Source organism: Temnothorax nylanderi, unplaced genomic scaffold (assembly GCF_030848795.1).
Source record: "Temnothorax nylanderi isolate EJ_2023f unplaced genomic scaffold, tnyl_v1.0 TNYL_tig0007_pilon, whole genome shotgun sequence".
NCBI classification, from domain to species: Eukaryota; Metazoa; Arthropoda; class Insecta; order Hymenoptera; family Formicidae; genus Temnothorax; species Temnothorax nylanderi.
The window spans coordinates 2,830,014-2,849,659 of NW_027249069.1; the positions used below are offsets into that span (position 1 = coordinate 2,830,014).

General features: G+C 43.1%; 3 protein-coding genes and 1 long non-coding RNA gene across 11 annotated transcripts in view; 1 reads left to right on the forward strand and 3 right to left on the reverse strand.

Moving 5' to 3' along the window:
* Nucleotides 1–10,347, reverse strand: part of Zip (myosin heavy chain 10) — a 31,983-nt gene extending 21,636 nt beyond the window's left edge. For 2 of the 4 annotated variants that reach the window (XM_071721012.1, XM_071721003.1), the window contains exon 1: nucleotides 9,208–10,345. In XM_071721012.1, the coding sequence (XP_071577113.1) occupies nucleotides 9,208–9,564 (357 nt within the window). In that variant the 5' untranslated portion in view covers nucleotides 9,565–10,345. Of the gene's footprint in view, nucleotides 1–9,207 lie in introns of all 4 variants that reach the window. The other 2 variants (XR_011720789.1, XM_071720993.1) reach the window with 2 other exon arrangements.
* Nucleotides 3,955–9,197, reverse strand: LOC139782261 (uncharacterized). The gene is made up of 2 exons (XR_011720837.1): nucleotides 8,309–9,197; nucleotides 3,955–8,185 (listed from the first exon to the last, which is right to left on the reverse strand). It is a non-coding gene; the product is annotated as an uncharacterized lncRNA (long non-coding RNA).
* Nucleotides 10,348–11,271: 924 nt separating the features above from the next.
* LOC139782143 (L-allo-threonine aldolase) lies at nucleotides 11,272–16,612 on the forward strand. 5 transcript variants are annotated; one of them, XM_071721091.1, is made up of 6 exons: nucleotides 12,491–13,137; nucleotides 13,221–13,731; nucleotides 14,279–14,490; nucleotides 14,918–15,035; nucleotides 15,263–15,346; nucleotides 15,607–16,612. In XM_071721091.1, the coding sequence occupies exons 1-6, from the start codon at nucleotides 12,691–12,693 to the stop codon at nucleotides 16,503–16,505; spliced, it is 2,271 nt and encodes a 756-aa protein (XP_071577192.1). In that variant the 5' UTR covers nucleotides 12,491–12,690; the 3' UTR covers nucleotides 16,506–16,612. The 5 variants fall into 5 exon arrangements, with proteins under 5 accessions (XP_071577199.1, XP_071577210.1, XP_071577192.1 ...); XM_071721098.1 differs by lacking the exons at nucleotides 12,491–13,137; nucleotides 13,221–13,731 and adding an exon at nucleotides 11,272–11,347; XM_071721109.1 differs by lacking the exons at nucleotides 12,491–13,137; nucleotides 13,221–13,731 and adding an exon at nucleotides 11,310–11,408.
* Nucleotides 16,613–16,910: 298 nt separating this feature from the next.
* Eif3d1 (eukaryotic translation initiation factor 3 subunit d1) lies at nucleotides 16,911–19,603 on the reverse strand. Its single transcript, XM_071721195.1, has 3 exons — nucleotides 19,326–19,603; nucleotides 19,184–19,229; nucleotides 16,911–18,491 (listed from the first exon to the last, which is right to left on the reverse strand). The coding sequence occupies exons 1-3, from the start codon at nucleotides 19,506–19,508 to the stop codon at nucleotides 17,023–17,025; spliced, it is 1,698 nt and encodes a 565-aa protein (XP_071577296.1). The 5' UTR covers nucleotides 19,509–19,603; the 3' UTR covers nucleotides 16,911–17,022.
* Nucleotides 19,604–19,646: the final 43 nt, after the last annotated feature.

The window sequence follows — 19,646 nt, forward strand, 5'->3', positions numbered from 1 at the left end:
ATTATAATCTGCAAAGCAGAATTCTTCTTTGCGAGAAGACTGCAAACGCCCAGTCATTTGCGAAATTAGTACAACGTATATTAATGTCTACTAAATACAGCATGTTTTTCGATTTCCACAGTTCCTCTGTCACTGATACAGTTTTTTTTTTAAGAACCTTGCATTTATTTATCTTCCTTTATTATCGTAAATTAAGAATGCAATCGTAAACTCCTATGACAAAAACGCAAACGTCTAAAGTCCTAAATTTAGTATCTACGTGTACACGCAGCATGTCCCTCTCAATTCTTATCGACAGATTTGTATCAAAGAAATACAGGTCATTACCAAAAGTAGATGCAGGCTGACCGAGAATTATAGACGGGATCCGCGATACCACGTGAAAATAAAGCTGATTCCTCGACGTTGCGCAATTTAAAGAGCGCATTGCGTTTATAACCAGTCTTTAAAAGGACGAAAACCAGCGATACCACACCTCCCTGTAGCCGACCACTCTCTAAAAATGGTACCGTCGGCGTCGTGTGCTGTAATGATTCCAGATACGGGGATGGAAGAACTTGCTAACCATTTTGTTAAAGCCGGCTCTAGGCAACCCAGCATTCGCGTGTCGAGTATTCGACGCGTACAGCTGTAGCGCTCATATGAGAAATTAGAATGTCACATACAATTTCGACACATTGTTGCACCGACATACATCATCTCGTCGCCCCGGGGCGACAATTATATATCGCTTCAGCGAATATTTATCGAGCGGATGCGTTCGTGCCGGCTCCAGACGATGCCTTCACTCGCCAAATATTCGCCACCTCTCCCGAATGCATTCGCGTGACGAATTTTAAATGCGCTACCGAACGCGCGACGGCGTTCGCTCGACAAATATTTATCAATGAGATACAGGTATCGCGCGGACGAGCTAATATACGGGACGCTATTGCAGTTTTATACGACGGATATTGCCGCAACTTTGTGCGACGTTGCAATAAAACCTCGTCGCGTAAGAGCGACATATTTTATTTTGCCGAATGATGCAGAAGCGAACGTGTCGCGTGTTATTACATTGACAATTGGCATTACGTCATGACGTATCGCGACCACGCGATATTTATCTTGGTTCGGCAAATAATTGGCCAGCGAGCGGGTTTGCCGAGCGTTGTTTGAAACCCGCTTAAAAGCCGTGTCGTATTACGTATCGGGGATTGCGACTGCCATCATGCACAGCGATTGCGTATCGGAGATCGATACGCGGCCAATGAAGACGGGAATGAAGATGAAGCGAACGATGATTGAGATTGAACATTTGCATTTTTTTTTACTTTGAGGCCTATTAGCCTGATCTACAATTATTGTTATACGATCGCAACATGAAACTTCAATACAAAAAAATCTAAACGAATACTTATGTATTTTCTCTTTTATATTTTATCTATCATACCTCTATATAATTATATTTTTAAATAAAAGCTAATGTAATTTTTTCAAATAAATATTCATAATTTAATTGTATCTGTATAGAAAAATTCTTAAACTATTGGGTGCATATTATGCAAATTTTGATAATATAACTTCAGAATATTCGTTAGTATCTTTACATACAAAATTTACTTTGCACTGTAAATGCATATTATAATAATCACTATACTAAATTTTACATGAAACAAACAATTAAAATTTAATGTAAGTGCATAAAAATCCTAAAAATACAGAAAAAGGGTAAAAGATTTTCGTATAGATAGATACATTACGACACGCATGCGACGGTCGATTTTCTGATTGTAAGAAGCAACGACGAGTAAGGGTAAAGTATAGTAAAGTAAATCACGCGGTCGGTAGTTGTCGAACCGTTACAGTCCAGATACGGCCCATATACGGTATGCATGGACAAAATCAATCGGATTCGCACCATATACGGACAGGGATAACGATGTATATACGCAAGCGTTGCGCAAGAGCGACGTTCTTTACGGAGTTACCTCCTGGCAACGGAATTACGAAAAACTGCTGACGAGAACGGGTCTCGCCTTTTGACCTTACGAAAAATCGCATCGCCGGCCGTTCGCCGGTGCTTTCGGAGATAAGCAACACACCGTCAAATTGCGACACGAGTATAGAATGCAGGCGACAGGTGCAGGTAAGAAATGTAGAAATTACGTATGCACTAAATATCACGCCCCTATACAGCTCCAATTCACGTTGTGACTTACAATTAGATCCCGAATGACACGTGTTGAATAACGTGATAATTAAAATTAAAATGTCTCTCTAAAATATAAAATACAATAAAATATAACAAATACACAATTTGTAAATTTAAATGCAGATTATATATGACCTCTCGATTATGCTTGGTGTTTATGACAGATTTTTTATCGACTTAAACTCGAAATTTCTAAAAGTACATCGTTGTAACATGTACCATTGTAATAACTGTAATTCATAACTATTCTTGTAACCAGAAAATTTAATTTTTTTTTCATTTCATCATCTTCAGCCAACCTTTTCACACATTCGTTATAAAGATAAAATCATTTGACATTCTATAGGGGGACGTCACAGCAAGATGAATTTTAACAACGCAAGGTAATTAATGACAATAGGCGTTAAATAACGCTTAATACTTCCGTTTACGGGCTCATTTTTACGCACGTACGTACTCTCATGCGCCGACGATACGTTTGTATCTCGAAAGCGAATGTCGTAACGATCGCACGTCGATCATGCCGGTCGAGCGGCGGCCCTGAGACGGCCGAGGCGAGAATTCCGCGTGAATTCCGGAATGTTTCTACTCGTGCGGTATCTCCGCGCGCGGGGCAAAAGAAATTCCGCGTGCGGTTACTACACACGTTGCGAATGCTAATGCGCATACTAATCGGACATCGGACTAATGCCGCGAGGCGGAGACCTCGCGTGGCCGTGCTACCTTCCCGTTGCAGTGCTGAGAATTCTAGTTCCGAGAAGCCGGTTAAAAGTAAAAAAAAAAAAGAACGTCCACCGGAGTCTTCCCGATCTGTCATCGGTTACTATGTGACGACGAATATCGAGTAAAATGTAGCATTAAATGATGAAAGAAGCAGCATCTCTGAAATACTGCTCACTTCTCATTGTTTTTCAAATAACTAATTATTTGGTTAATTTGAAATAAATGTTTTCGCGGCGAAAATATCGAAACAGTTAGTAGTTTTTAAATAATTAGCGATTGTAGAAAGGGAACGTCTGACGAATTCAGCTTTAAGAGAGAAAGTACATGACAAAATCATATTTCATTAAACTTCAAGCGGGCATTTAGAACTTTGATTTATGACTCGGTTAGAGATAAAAAAATGTTGAAAGTGGAAAGGTTGGTGAATCAATGATGATCTTCTTCGTGATTGCAATGATTAGCACAAAAACTTCGCGGGAAAGTAGAAGTCGAAGAAATAACACACAAAAGAAAGGTATCTATACGGTGTAACCTTTCAACAATGCAATAAATCATAAAGACACAATCATATATGTATTTGCTGGTAAGAGCAATCGTCATTTTTATAAAATTAAAATCAAAAAAGTGACGAATTTTATTATCTATTTCAATTGGGAATAAATTTATTACTCGATTTTGTAGCTTCATTGAAGAATTCGCCGGCTCGTCGGCGGGCAACAGATTCGCAGATTTCGGTAAGCCACATTTCGCCAAGGTGACTTTGTTAAACCGCTAAGATGGCGTCTCAAGATCGGCCTCCCAACGAATATCCCAACCTTCCTCCGCCTTCGCCCCGTTGCTCTCCCTTTCCTCGTGCTCTCTGTCACTTTACCTCTCTCGCGCTGTCGCTTTCTTACCTTCTCCTCGGAGACCGTCATCGGACTCCGTCTACCTTCGGAGTCGCGTTTACCGAATCAGTCACGCGTGAGTCACGACGAGCATCGACTCTCATTCTACGAGTCTAGCATCGAAGGAAAAAAAACACAACGAGAAAGAGATTATACATTACTGTTCAGGCCTTTATTCGCATCCAAATTACATCGAAGTTGCGAAATAAGTAATCAAAAATTTGAATCCGTCAGCGAAAATGGAAGATTCCGTTGTTCTGGATATGATACAATCGCGATTTTCAATAATATACATCAGGAATTTAATTCATGTCTAAGTTAGCGTCGGTGATTCTTTTCGGAGTAAATGGCGCGTCCCGACCGTTCGTCGCTCCGATTTAGCACGGTCTGGTACACCGAGATAGGAAACGATCGGATCGCGAAACTTCAATCGAGTTTACCGAGCAAACAGTTTTAGATCGCGATTTCGTACCGCTGTACCGTGCAGTTTTTCCCCCGATATACGCGACAGCGAACATCAACGAACGATACCGAATGTCGGCGATACCGGTTGAAATTCTGAGCATCTCTTGTCCAAACAACATATACTTACACGCTCGCGTGAACCGACGAGAGAGTTATGACGAAGCCCGTGTGGAATTTCTGACGCAAATTTCAGCCAAATCCCCCGCGCATCCGTCCGGTTATGGCACGACAAATTCATTAAGAGGCAGCGAGATGATACACGATGACCTAAACACGCGCGCTTCTTATACGAGGATCATAAAAACGTTGCCTCTGCGATCGCATTTAGACCCGTTCTGGCCCCCAAACTACATGACATGACATCATTTTCCCGACACACGAAATCACCCATATACAGGATGTTCGATAAATCATTCCCTTTGAGCCGAAAATATTAAACGCGTTGATTACCGTTATTTTCGGGTTGTTTTATAGTGCGCGCGCGTAATATCTGGAGTAATAAACGCGTTGATTGCAATCGACTTTTCGTTTTAAGAGACGAAGACACTCGGTCTGTCATCTGGCTGGCAAAGGTGCCTCTTTAATGCGGCGTATAAAGTTACAAGTTACATTCGTTCAACGCGTGTGAGAACAGCTGCACGATTCGCTATCTTATCGAATGCGACTATCGTCGAATACTTTCTTGGCGGCTGGGAGGAAACACGAAAACCGATGTGATACGGTAGGTACAAGGAAGAGAAATCACGCGGCAGGAAAACATTGTAGGAATGCATTTTTTTTCTCATTGAAATAACAACCAATATTTGTTCCATATTTGTTCCGCGTATACAGCTATTCTTTAAATCCCAAGCAAATCTTATCGCTGTAATATGTCTAACACGCTTTATCTGACGGAAGTACAAGAAAAAATTCCATTTTGATAAGCTTAATTATTTCGATTACGCTGCAGATGTTTATTAATGACTTCGACTTTTTTCATGCAGCTCAAGGAATGTATGAATACATAATTTTTCTCCGCACGTAACTATAGGTAATTTATTTGTGTCAATAAAATGTTTGTTTGTGTCCTAAAATATATTTCTAATTTATCTAAAAATAAATTGGAATTTTATCCATTCCTGAAAATACTTTTTCAAATTTCTTTTGCTTAAATATCCCATTGTGATCTGTCAATGTAAATGATCCAAGAATCATTGCGAGCCAATACGATCCGTGGCACATAAATTATCCTAAATTATACCTCCTAAAATTTACGTAATATAGCGGGTCGTAATAGTTATTCCTGCAAAATTCAGAATTACGACGTACCGCTTCATTCTCTCTGACATCTCGAATATAGTCTTTCGCCGATGTTTGAGCTATTAGTGATAATATTTGAGATTCAAAAGGAACGCGTTTCCAGGAGGCGACGGAAAAGCCAACACCTGCTTTCCAAGTACGGGATCAAAGTCGAGGAGCGTAATCGGCGTTCGAAGTGTATGTAGTCGAAATTGTCGTGAGTCACCAGGCTCGCCACCGAGCAAGGTGGAGTGAGGTTCTTATCACCCGGCGATAAGCGAAAACGTCAAGGAAACGCCGCGGTGCCCGCGCGCGTACTCGTCTCCCAGCACGTTGACTCGTGGAATCGGTGACCATCGGCACCGCCCCATGTCCTTCTTTTTTTCGTCACAGTTCCCCCCCTCCCCCCAAATACCTGGCCGCGCGAATTTCGTCCTTGACCATAGGGCCAGATCCTCCTTTCAGAAACTTCACGCATCGGGAATATCATCGCCGGCCCCGTGTTTATCGCGAGCGGAAAAAGAGCCGAACGTTAAAAGATTCTGAAATTCATCCGTTCTCTCATCCGAAACTTATAGGTCGTGCCTGATAATTGCGCACGTGAGAGTCTATCTAACGATGAAAACCCGTGGGCGGCTTTTGCTCGATATTAATTAACTCTACACCGGACCCGGTGCTCAAGACCTGCCGGCGCAGGTATGTGAGACGAACGTTTTTACTTCCCACACACCGCAATTATCTCTTGCAAAACAACTTTCTTCACGGTATAGTTTTATACCGTGATAGTTCGTTACCTTATCTCGCACTTTGCATCACAACCCGCGTACTTTTATGCAAGTTTTTCCTCAATGAAATCCGATATCGACATCGCGAAATACGATACGTTCTCAAGATGCGTTCGCGGTACAGCAATAACTTTAACTTTATGCTCTAATAATATATTTAGAAAATGTACACGATAATTGAAAATATATACATATGGTAATTAAAAAATTGTTATGTTACATTTAGATAAAAATTGACATAGAAAATTAATATTACATTATATATTAATTGCCATATATATATGGTAATTAAAGACGCGAAAAAAATGTTTGGAAACTTTAATTTGACAATTAAATTTGCTATTAAAAACGCAAATGGGTATTTAAATCGCCGCCACCGGTCGCCTTTTCCCGATCGAATTCATTCGCGTCGCGCGCATTTTTTCTCTCGGACTCCCTCTCTCCTTTACGCCTCCTCTCTTTCCGTTCCCGTCTCACCGTCGGTCTCCCGACATTTCCGATATATCTCGCGCGCGGATTAATTCCAGACGAGGACGAGCAAGAGCCGTACTGAACCGAGAGCTATCTTTAGTCCGCCTTACGAGCGAAAGAGAGTCGTACCGGTCTCTCGCGCGTCGGCGTCGGTCGGAATAAGACAGCGACCGATTTCTCGACGACGCGAGACCGCCTATTTTTCAAAACCGTGCCCGACGGCCAGTCAGACCGAGTCGTTAATCGACAGAAATGCAATACGCGAGAATATAAACGACGCCGGATTTTCCTTTCAATAAATTCTCCGCGGCCGCCATCAATTCTCGTTTCAACATCACGCGCGATCGCGACGACGAATATATTTTCCCGATCGGGTAAACGGGGAGGATAAATAATCCAAGAAAATTTCAAACGCATTAATATACACGGCGCTGTCTGAAACACGCGCATACATTTTACGGTAGAGAGACTCGTGGCCGATCTTACTTAATCGATTATTGCTTAACAAAAATACAGGAGTCGGTATCGATATTTTCTTCGGAATCCTGATTATTGCCAATCCGCTTTGTCGTCGATCATTCGCGATTTAATATCTTGGGGTGAAAATAATCAATATGTCAAAATATATTTGTCTATCCCCACCGAATATTCAAATATCTTATCTCGAGATTGTGACAATCAATCATCGCGATATCGCAATGTCGCTTGCACTCGCAAAAGAGGCATTATACGGCATAATTATTATTAATTTCAGTAATCTGGTATTAGAGGAACCAATGTCTCTCTCTGGGGGTATAGAGAAACGAATGTTTCAGCATGGAAATTTCCTCTCTTCCACTCCCGAGCGACGGGCGGGCGCGATATAGCGTTCCACTTTCGCGCTATTGATTTACTTATCCCGTTCATCTCTGGTTAATGCAAAAAAGCAACGAAAGGCCATATAACTCGAAACGCACAAACTGTGTTCTTCCACAGCGACGAGCGTCTGCCTGGAGCTTGCCACAACGAGAAATACCGTCGTTTTTGTATCGCGCGTTTCCGCGGCGCGCCGCTCCGTAAATATTTTGAAGCTGTCGTCCGAGTACGCCGTCGTCGTGAATTCCACATAATTTTGCGGAGGGATGAATCTTCACGGCGACGCGCACGCGGCCGCCGAATTAATAATGCCAACGTGAATTTCGAAGCCGAGGCTCGCGGACGTAGCGCGGTGAGTCACCGGCGCTACGACAAACATATTAATTCCGCAACGTCCCGAAGAGAAGGAATTTCCAGGCGTTCCTCGAGAAGGAAGATTTCCTCGCTAGGGAAATTTCGGAGTCGGCCACGCTAGAGTAGATCGGCGCTCTAACTCCTTTTCTTTCCTCCCCAAACAATCGTTGCTCCTGAAATTTTTCCAAATTTTCTCATCTATCTGTACAACAAATTCGGAGCAGAATATGAAAATTTGAAATAGGATGGAACTCGTGCTCCTCCCAGAATTATAATTCTAATTGTAAGATACGAACCTCGTGAGATGTTTAAAAATAATCATTTCATTTTGCAAACGTCGGTTGGCTCCAATCGTGTGGTTCGATTTAAATTTAGAGATTTTTCTCCAGATTCTGGTTCTGTCGAAGGAACACATTTTAAACCGGAGGTTAGAGTTAACCGACATTGGGAGAAACCGGCCCTAGGGGCCGCGTGGAAGGGCCGGCACGCATCTGGCACTCTTGCACCTGCACCGCGGCGCGGCGCGGCGGCTTTCCACGAGACCGTCTGCCCCGAACATCAATTCTTAACAACGTGAAAGAACAAAAGAGCGAAAGAGAAGCGCCGAATCATTCGCAGCGAGCGAAAACCGGGTCGTTCGTTCTAGAAACGTTTCAGAATGGCATGTCGAGCCGTTAAAAGCGAAATTTATCTTCCCGCGTCTCTCTCTCTCTCTCTCTCTCGCTCCCTTCCTCGCGAAAAGAACGGCAAAACAAATACTCGAATTATTTCTTCGAGGTTTACGATAAGCCGCGAGCTGTAATTTTTACGCTTTATCTAGAACCTCTCGTGGCGCACGCCTCCAGTTTCACGCTCGAGTTGCCGAGTTTCGAGTCACTCGAGTCTCTCGACGAGCTCGGACTTCTCGGAACGCGAGACCCGGGTGGGTGAAATCAATCCGCAGCACCGAGAAGGAAAATTGGGTTAGCGGCAAGCGTAAGGTCGTCGGGGCTCCGGGCGCTCCGGCGAGAGAGAGAGAGAGAAAGAAAGGCGAGATTTAAATACCGCCTGAAACACCGAACGAGAAAGAGACTTGCGCTTAATCGCGCATCGAGGAAGCGAGGGCAGGCAAGCAGGCAGGCAGGCAGGCGCGATGCCAGAAATAAGAAGAATAAGGGTGAGGCAAAAGAGAGAGAGAGGGAGAGGATTTACTCACGTAAATCAGTCCGGAGTAGTATCGGTCCTTGAGGTTGTGCAGAACGGAGGCCTCGTTGAGACAGGTAAGCTCCGCCATGTCCTCGACCTTGTCGAACTTGGGCGGATTCATCTTCTGTATGTCGTCCTTGGCGACGAGCACGCGCTTGCCGGTCTCCGCGATCTCCACCTCGACCTCGTCGCCGCGCTCGCCCTTGATGCCGGCGGCGACGAAGCCCTGCGTCTCGTGCGGCACCCACACCAGCTTCTTCTGCGTCCATTCCGCCTGGGTAGCCGGGTCGTTGAAGCTGTTCCTGTCCACCGACAAGATACGCAGCTCCGGATCGGACCGGTCTACCCTCGAGTCCACGTCCGCCATCTTTGTTTAGCGAGCGCGCAACACGACGCGAGCAAAGCTGCTGCTGCTATTGCTGTTGCTGCTCGCTGCCGCCTCTGCTGCCTTGCTGCTGCTGCTGCTGCCGCGGACCTGCCCCTTGCGCGTCCCGAGTCCCGACTGTATACTTTCTCTCGTCCCTTGCGCGAGTGTGCGCGCGCGCGGGCGCGCTCACCGTTACCCGTTATTACCTCGTTTCCCGAACGCGCGCGCGATGCCCGCGAGACTACCCGCGCAGCACTGCGTATCGTACTCTCGCGTACGCGACTCGTAGTCGAGCCTCGGGGCCGACCCTGACCGAGCCCAACGACGACGGGGACGGGCACGGGGACGGGGACGGCGACGGCGACGGCGACGTGCGACGACGGCTGCCGCTACTAGCTGTCGCCACGATGCGCGACCAACGACGAGTGCGCGACGGCGGCACCAACACCACCGCCACTACCACTGTTACACCACCACCACCACCACCACCACCACCTCTGTCGCCACTACCACCACCACCGCTGCCGCGGCGCGACGACGGGCCAGACTCGCCCTCCGCGCTTTCGAAAATGCTGTCGCGCCGGCGACGGGAGACCGCACATGTGACGGAGTCGGAGTCGCGGCCGAGTTACGCGGGCTTCGCGAGCGTTCGCGTTCCTTCTCTCTCTCGCAGAGAATTGCTCTCTTCTTATCCCGCTCGCTCGCTCGCTCCTGATCGCTCCTCGACACACGCCTCGACCGCGCCGATCAACTGCCGCCCGCCGATGTCGTCGAGCGTGACCGCCCGCGGCACCGCGCCACATTCGGCTCTCACTCCCCACTATCTTTCTGACCGTCCCGCTCGCGCCAATCCGCGTCGTTCTCCCGCTTTCGAACGACTTCACTAGGTACTAGGGACATGCGCACATTCGCGAGGCTTCAGGTTGAATCAGGTTCGACTCGTCGAGTTTCGAGTTCGATTCGAGTTGGAATAAATCGATTGTCCGCGAAACTTTTCCTTTTAATTACATTTCTATCAATGTAGATAAACTTTAATCTCGATTTAACTTACTTTTTATCTTTTTCTAGTTTTAAGAATTGAAAAAAAGTAAAAAGTAAGTTGAAGCGAGACTAAAGTTAATCAGAATTCATAGAAATGGGCATAAGTTTTCGATTTATTGGAACTTTGAGCGACTTCGACCAAACTTTGATTAAACTTGATCGGCGATTAATTCAAGAGATAGCGTTGATAATAGCAAGATTTCTAGCTGTAAAGTTTGCCATACAAATCTCTAATCTCTTCTTTCATGTATTTCAAACAAAGAATTAATAATTTTATTTGGGATTTATTCAAATTCACCGTTATCGATTACTCGAACGGCTCGAGCCAAGTTCGATTTATTTAACATGAAGAATTTTGAATCATCGATGCTCACACAAATGCAGTAGAAGAAAGATACAAAATGCAAAAATGCAACTAAAACTATTTCATTAACGCTCTCTCAGTTCCGGTTTAGATATTTTTTAATCGAGCGCGATCATATCTAAATTATTAATAGCTTTTACTTCTAAATTAGACATTTTTCAACGCGCCGCATTTAAATATCTATTCGTCACTTTACCATTTAAAAACCCCACCCTCATATTTGTAGTTAATTTAATATACCGTATTGTTTATTTTTTAATCTTATCTCGTCTACGAAATACTTGAAGATATCAAAATTTTGCACGTAACTCTCAGCCATGATTCGCGAATGTCATCTAGACACGACGCGTCCGGCTCGTTTACGCGGAGTAAATTATCGTAAGTTACTACAAAATCCCGTTTACGTGAAGGAAAATCCTGTTTACGCGAAGGAATTATCGTAAGTTACTACAGAAGTAAAGCTCGCGTAAACGTAGTATATGTTATCTTCAGTATTTTTCGGTATTTTGCTTGCATGCCAACTGCAGAAAGATAACGTATCGCTGCAGCATTCTTATCGTTCCAATTACCTTGAATAATCGGCATTGGTGTATTGAGTGTTATATTTACACCTAGTGCTGTAAAATTCAACGTGTCCAAATACAAATGTGCAATCTTCGTGCCAAAAAATGTGTATATTATTAACCATATATTTTAATATTTAATTTAATATAGCGAACATAAAATATTTATCTTGAGATTTTAGAATAAGTCAGCTGTTAGTACAAATCGAAGTCGCAAACTTTAGAATAAAGACTGGATTCTTGACATTCCTTTTACTTTTCTCATACACAAAACATAACTGTGCCTTTGTATTCTTCTTTTCAATTTTTCTTCTATTACTCCATTAATATTTAAAGACACTGTAAAAATGTAAATAAACATGCAAGTAATTAGCTTAAAGTTCTTTTATATCACACGTGCGTGAAAAGTGGCCCATTACGCGCGTGTTTTTTGTGCGACAAATAGCCAATTCCACACACGAGAAATTTTCCACTCGAAACAGTGCGGTAATAGTATATTGTGCAACAAGTGCTGGAAGATGAAAATTCACGGGTGCGGAGTTGACGCACGAGCCGAAGGCGAGTGCGGTCACCGCACACGGGAATTTTCAACTTCACGCACGTGTTGCACACCCTATTTTATGTTGCAAGTGCGTGGAAAGTGGTAAATCCCGCACGCGTCGCGTGCGGAATGTGTCACTTTCCATGCACGTGTGACATAATAGTTATTTATATCACACGTGCATGGAAAGTGGCCCATTACGCGCGTGTCACGCGCGTAATAGGCCACTTTCCACGCACTTGTAATATAAAATAGTGTGTGTAACACGTGCGGGTTGAAAATTGAACACGCGTGCGGGTGATCGCACGAGCCGAAGGCTCGTGCGTCCACCCGCACCCGTGAATTTTCAACTTACCGCACTTGTTACACAAATAACTATTTGGTTATTTCCTGTTCCTATTGCCTGTTGCCTGGTATTGTGCAAGAGGCTTTTTCCACTAGAGTCCTTTTATTTCTCACATCTTCTTAACGACATCTCGCGGCGCGCGGAAACACTCCACGAATTACCACAGCGATACTCAACATAACCTTCCCAAATAACTGTGTGTGTAAAACGTACATAGTAAACTTTAGTAAAGTTATTGTGAACATACACAGTAAAGTAAAAAAAATAAAAAATGAGTGACAAAAACATCATATGGATAAAAACAGAAACCGATAGCGACGACCAACTAACACCTCCAGAGATAGCACAAATTGCAAAAAACACGATAGAAAATCTCTTACCTTCAAAATCTAAAGAAAAATATACAAATACATATAACAAGTTTATACAGTGGACAATTACTAAAAAAACGAAATCATTGTCGGAAAACACAATATTAACATATCTCACAGAATTATCAAAAACATATAAGCCATCCACCTTATGGACAACTTACTCAATGCTCAAAACGACTCTAAATATTAACAACAATATTAATATTAATAAATATGATAGACTCATTCCATTCCTGAAGAGACAGTCACAAGGATATACACCAAAAAAATCAAAAGTATTAACATCAAAACAAATTCAAAAATTTCTCAACGAAGCTGATGACCAAAAATATTTACTTATAAAGGTAATGTATCAAATACAAACATAAACTTTTACATTAATAAAAAATTTTATACAATGTGTACATATATACTAAATTATTTACAGGTAGCTATGATATTTGGAATTTGTGGTGCATGCAGAAGAGAGGAACTCACCAATATAAAAGTTAATGACATCGAAGACAAAGAAACTATCTTGCTCGTTAAAATTCCAAATCGCCAAATTCTAACTACAAAAACTTACAAACCAAGAACTTTCATAATCACCGATGAATTCTACACTATATCTAAAAAATATATAAATTTGAGACCAAAAGACGTCCAAACCTCAAGATTTTTTCTAAATTATCAAAATGGAAAGTGCACCAAACAATCAGTTGGAATCAACAAATTCGGAAAGATTCCAGCAATTATCGCATCATATCTACAATTAGCAAATCCTCATTCTTATACTGGCCACACCTTTCGTCGCACTTCTGCCACGCTGCTAGCAGACTCTGGAGCGGACATAACAACATTAAAACGACACGGTGGCGGGAAATCCAATACAGTTGCTGAAGGATACATTGAGGACTCCACCAATAACAAAATATCTCATTCCCGCACTGTTTCGAGTGGTGTGTGGAATTGATTCTGGAATTGATACTGTGCCAGACTAGAGTCAAGCTCAACAGGGTCTTCTTTTGTCGCACAAAAAACACGCGCGTAATGGGCCACTTTCCACGCACGTGTGATATAAAATAGTGTGTGTAACACGTGCGGGTTGAAAATTGGACACGCGTGCGGGTGATCGCACTCGCCTTCGGCTCATGCGTCCACTTCACACTCGTGTCCAATTTTCAACTTCCCGCACTTGTTACACAATAGTTATTTGTGTAACAAGTGCGGTAAGTTGAAAATTCACGGGTGCGGGTGGACGCACGAGCCGAAGGCGAGTGCGATCATCCGCACGCGTGTTTAATTTTTAACCCGCACGTGTTACACACACTATTTTATATTACAAGTGCGTGGAAAGTGGCCTATTACGCGCGTGACACGCGCGTAATGGGCCACTTTCCATGCACGTGTGATATAATTAAATAACTATTCCGATTACACTGTGACAAAGCATGTGTCTAGATAAAAGATAAGCGCGAATAAATCATTTATAAACGCCTCTTACAGAAGCCGCTGAAGCACAATTCATTGTCAGTTGTCAGTCAGTAGTCAGTCAGTCTACGACGAGTGGTTCGCCCTGGCCATCTTTGGAGCTGTACAGCTCGAAGGCCATAAAAGAAGAAGAAGAAGTAGTCAGTCAGTGCACGTCATTCACGGCCAGCAGGATGTCTTATGGCGCAATAAACCCTGGCATTCGCGATTATGCGAGGGAAAAGAATGTAAGTAAAGAAGAAATGGTCTCGCTCATTCCGAGTCTATTCGATCCTAGCATCGATCATAGTAAAATTAAACAACGATGAGAATTCACTTAATTCATTATTATTTATTGTATCCTATATAACGTGTAACCTTAATAATAACGTGTCCACACACACGAACGCATGTAAACATTATATCCCAGACAAGAACATGTCCAAAATCGGGACATAAAACGTCTTTTAGAGGGATGTTATGTTAGTCGCTTTAATACTGGGGATAATCAGTACAGGGTGTGCGCCTAAAAAGAATCTGCGTATGTTTTTTATTTTTTTTGAGACAAAAATATTTTTGGAGACGGAACAGTGGAGTTTGAATGAAATTCGAGTTGCGTTACACGGGGATTGCTCTAAATGTCTAAATGAGTTAAGTGAGTTATGATTACTCTAGGCTATTATCGTCGATCTACGAAGCGACACGCTCACGAAGCCAACCGCGGCGATGAGGAAAGCTATGTTTGAGGCGGAAGTAGGGGATGACGTCTTCGAGGAAGATCCTACGGTAAAAGGTAGCAAAAGAAAAATTCGATTTTAAACCGAAAACATTGTGAAATATGAATGCTACTCACATCTAAAACTGTTTTTCTCTCAAAATCAATTTTTTCTTATAAAAATGATCTTTCTGCCAAATCACGACTTGTTGGATAATGTGTCCTACTTAGAGTACGAAATTTTAACAATCCCCTCTTATATTTATTAGCTGAGGCCTAAGCGATTGTTTGTTTAAATTTTTTAGAATTACAAAAAATGGCTGCGACTTTGCTTGGGAAGGAAGATGCACTTTTTGTTAGCTCTGGTACAATGGGAAACTTGATCGCTGGTAAGATTCTAAAAACGATCTCTGTAGGTATACGTCTCGCATCTTTTTTTAAAATCCATTAAAAAGGACGAAATTTATTTTCATTCATTTAATGATCGAATTATGAAAGTTACGGGGAAGAATCTCTCAATAAAAAATTGACCTCTATTTATCGGGATTCTGAATGGAGTCAGTCACGTTAGAAAAGTGAAGATCGATTTTCTCGATTTTTTTCAAACGCATTTAAAGAAAATGTTATGCTTTCTTTCCTTCCTTTTCAGTTATGAATCATTGTGATGTGCGTGGCAGCGAAATCTACTGTGGAAACGAGTCGCATGTGTTTCTTCATGAACAGGGTGGTGCAGCGCAAATAGCCGGCGCGAGCATTTGTACTCTGTTTAACAACGACGACGGTACGTTCGATCTGAAGAGCCTCGAGAGTGCGATTCGCGTGGACCGAATACACGAACCGATCTCAAAGCTGGTCATGGTGGAGAATACGATAAACGGAAAAGTCGTTCCTCAGTCATGGGTTGAGGAGTTGGCGATGGTGGCGAAGAAGCACAATCTTAGGATGCATTTGGACGGGGCACGACTGTGGAATGCCTCGGCCGCTTCGGAGATCTCGGCGAAGGATCTAGCCGCTCCGTTCGACTCGGTCACTTTTTGCTTGAGCAAAGGATTGGGCGCTCCCGTGGGGTCTGTGCTCTGCGGAAGTAAGAGCTTTATCGCTAACGCGAGGAGAAGGCGCAAGGTGCTGGGTGGTGCTATGCGACAGGTCGGCGTGATCGCTGCGGCCGGGCTCGTCGCCCTGGAACAGACAGTGCCACGACTAGTAGAAGATCACAGAAAAGCATTGATTATCGCGGAGGCAATCAATCAATTGGATTCCAAGATATTCAGTGTAGACCTGAAAACCACGCACACCAATATGATATTCATAAACGTGAATACCGACAGCGGCGTTTCCGACAGCTTCACTTTCATGAAGAGGCTCCATCAAGTGAATGATTTCGATGATGATGATAAGATCATAATCAGATGCCTGGCTCTCACGGAAAGATTGGTCAGAATGGTTCTCTATTATGATATCGATGATTCGATGGTAGCTGCTGCTATTCGTAAATTAAGATACGTTATCAAGGAATTGGATCCCCCAGTAAAGATCGAAATTCTTTAAAAATAATAAATTAAAAGATTATTTTAGCATCAAATATTATCTTAATTAAATATTATCTATATATGCTGAAACATGTATATTTAAATAAAGTATTTTTAATGACTAAACTGACAATAATAGCAATACATACTTCTTTAAAAATTTGATAAAAATGTAAAGTTACAAGATATACATGAAACTGATGAAAATCCGCTGTAAGAAATAGAATTCAGATTTTTCTTTTGTTGTATTGTTATGTATATTATAATAAAGTTATATAATAGCTTGAGTAAATATCAAATAATTATATCTTGAAACATAGGTCCCTCAATTAAATTCTTGTGTATACTTATTGACATAAGTATCTTAATTTTTATTAGTTACATCAAGAAGTATCCGAGTAATGAAGTTCCATAAAATCAAGTATCGTATTGAAATCTTCTCATTTATTTCCTTTATAATACTCCTCCACAAAAATTGTAAAAGCGTCAACCAATGATTATCGATCAACGATGGATGTAATCAGCTGTCCTGGCTATTAACTTTGAAACGCGTCATTAACAGGCTCATCGTCGTCCTCATCTTCCTCGCCCTCGCTCTCGAATGTATTATCAGGAATATCGTACAATCGAATCATAGGCTTGTTTGGATCCTTCATTATCAAGTACTTGCCATCCTTCTGCTTCATGCAAATGTCGATGATGCATCTTAGAATGCCCCACGCATTATCCATGTTCAGATTTATCTGCGTCGCAAACTCATTCGGTTTGTACTGCTGTGTACCAAGAATCACGTGCTTGCTCGAGTCTCGCACAATAGCTCGCGACACGTAGCCGAATTTCAGCTGATCCGAACCGGCTAGTAGCGCCTGAACCGTCCATTTGGCAAGTTTACAGGCGTTATTGCGCAATTCGTTCGCCAAAACCGCACCGCGCTGCGTGTCCAGCTTTTGACGCCACTCGACTCCATTAGCCAGTTTCGAGTCCCACTCGTTCAATGCCTTGATCGTCAGGAATTGATTCTCGTTGTTCGGGCCTTGCATCACGGCGTCATGCTCGCATCGGGCGACAAGTACTATACCATTGTTGAGATCCCACTTGCGATAACGGTAAGCCACACTGGCCACATCGCTCTCTTCCTCCTCTCCGATAAACGGATTGCCCTCCTCGAACTTGTATCTTGGTGGCTCATTTGACTTGAGCACCTGCTGCGAGAAATTGTGATTGATGAAAGTCGCCTCAAGGGCCAAGTTTCTCGGCGAATTCAGCGAGTTGCCGTCGTCCTGCGGCGGCTCGACGCTGGTCTCGTTCACGGTCAAAAGATCGAACTCGGTGTTGTCTCGTTTATCGAAGAACAGCTTGTCGCCAATTTTCTCAATCACGATGTCCCAGGAATAATTGCTGCGCGTGCAACACATGATGGTGGCCAAGATCGCGTCAGTGGCGTATACATTGCCCTCGGTTTTGGACAATTTTCGAATTATCGGATCGTCGGTGGTCGTGACCGTGTGGAAAATGCGATCGATTCTCTGCAGCGGCTTCTCGCTCTTGACGTTCACGCGATCATACGTCTTGTCGTAATACTCGATCGAGCCGCAGCACAATATATCCTCGCCTTCTTTCACACCGGGTAACGAAAGCTTGGCCAGTCGAGGAAAGTCCATTTCCTCGATCGTCGTCCAGTCAGGTCGAACCGTCACGGAAGCGTCTCGAATCTTGATAGGCGGCTGATTCTTGTGATTACGCAGACCTTGCTGCCTACCCCAGCGCTTCGTTTGTCCCTTACGCTCTCGTTCTCGCAACTTGAGCTTTCCTAGCTGCTGCATCTGGCTCATCGCGCCACGCTGGCCACCGCGACCGCGCATATTGCGCTGATTGTGACGGAAGCGGCCGCGTTGATATGGCGGCTTCTGCACGCGGGTGGTGTCCACCAAGTGGAAGGTGGTTTCATCTTCGTCGTGATAGTACGCATATTGACTGCCTGAACCAAACTGCGATGTATATTTGTCTAGAAAAATAGCAATTTATTATTTATATATGTAACTATAATGTATCAATGAGTTAAATTTTCCACATGTAATATAAAAAATATGCTGAAAATATGCTTTAAAAAATCTTCCAATGGTTGCGTGCTTTATATATCTAGTTTTCAATTAATTATATTAAACCTAGATACATATATACATAGATCTTTTAAAATATAATTTTTTAAAAATGTAGTGTTCTAAAATATTTAATTACATGCCAATAAAATAGATGTAATTACTTAATAGCAAAGATAAATATAGTACCCAAAATATATGACTAATGACAATTAATCTATTTCATTTGTGACAGCGTTTTGAATATTAGTTTAAAAGACCAGATTACAAATTATATCAAAATGTCATTATTCAATCACATACGTATTTCGAATATAATATAAAAAATCCATTTCTATATAAAATACAATAAAATTATTATATATAAATCAGAATTTGAAACAGAAAGAAAGCTCAAGCATTTGACATGTACACCTGTTAAACCTCGCTCCAGATTCAGTCTCAGACTTTACGCAGACTGAAGCCTGTCGTCCTCAATTAAAGGCAACATACGCAACGCGAAAATGCCAACGAGATACCCAGCGGAGTCCCCGTGGCCCGAGTCTCTCGATCTTTGAGGTTAAACACACGTGAACGGTCGACGAAGCGAGATACGTACTTGGGAACTTCTTGTCCTGGAAGGCCGGCGTAGTCCAGTCCGAGATCTACGGGAGAAAACGATAAAGCGAGAAATAAGCGCGTTTTTTTTTTCCCAGAACGTGAGTAAAGGAAAGGCGAGTAAGCCTCGCCACGACGCTCACCTTGCCCAATCTGTCGCCCTTCGAAAATGGCTGGTAAGGGATGTCCTTAAATTGATCCGGCAGCTCGCACGGGCCCCAGCCGTCCGGATTGTGCTGGATCGCTGGCGCTTGGAAGTGCGCCGCCACCTCCTCCTTCTGGACCGCCTGGGGATCGTCCAGCACCACCACGTCTGCGTCCGTCATCCTGATGCCCGGTTGGATTTAGCACGCATCGATTTAGCGCGACGGCAAGGACGTCACTCGGCACGACTGACTCCACCCGCGCCGGAAATCCTGCCCGCGCCATCTTGCCCGGCTGCAGTGCTGTCAACAGTTTCCCCC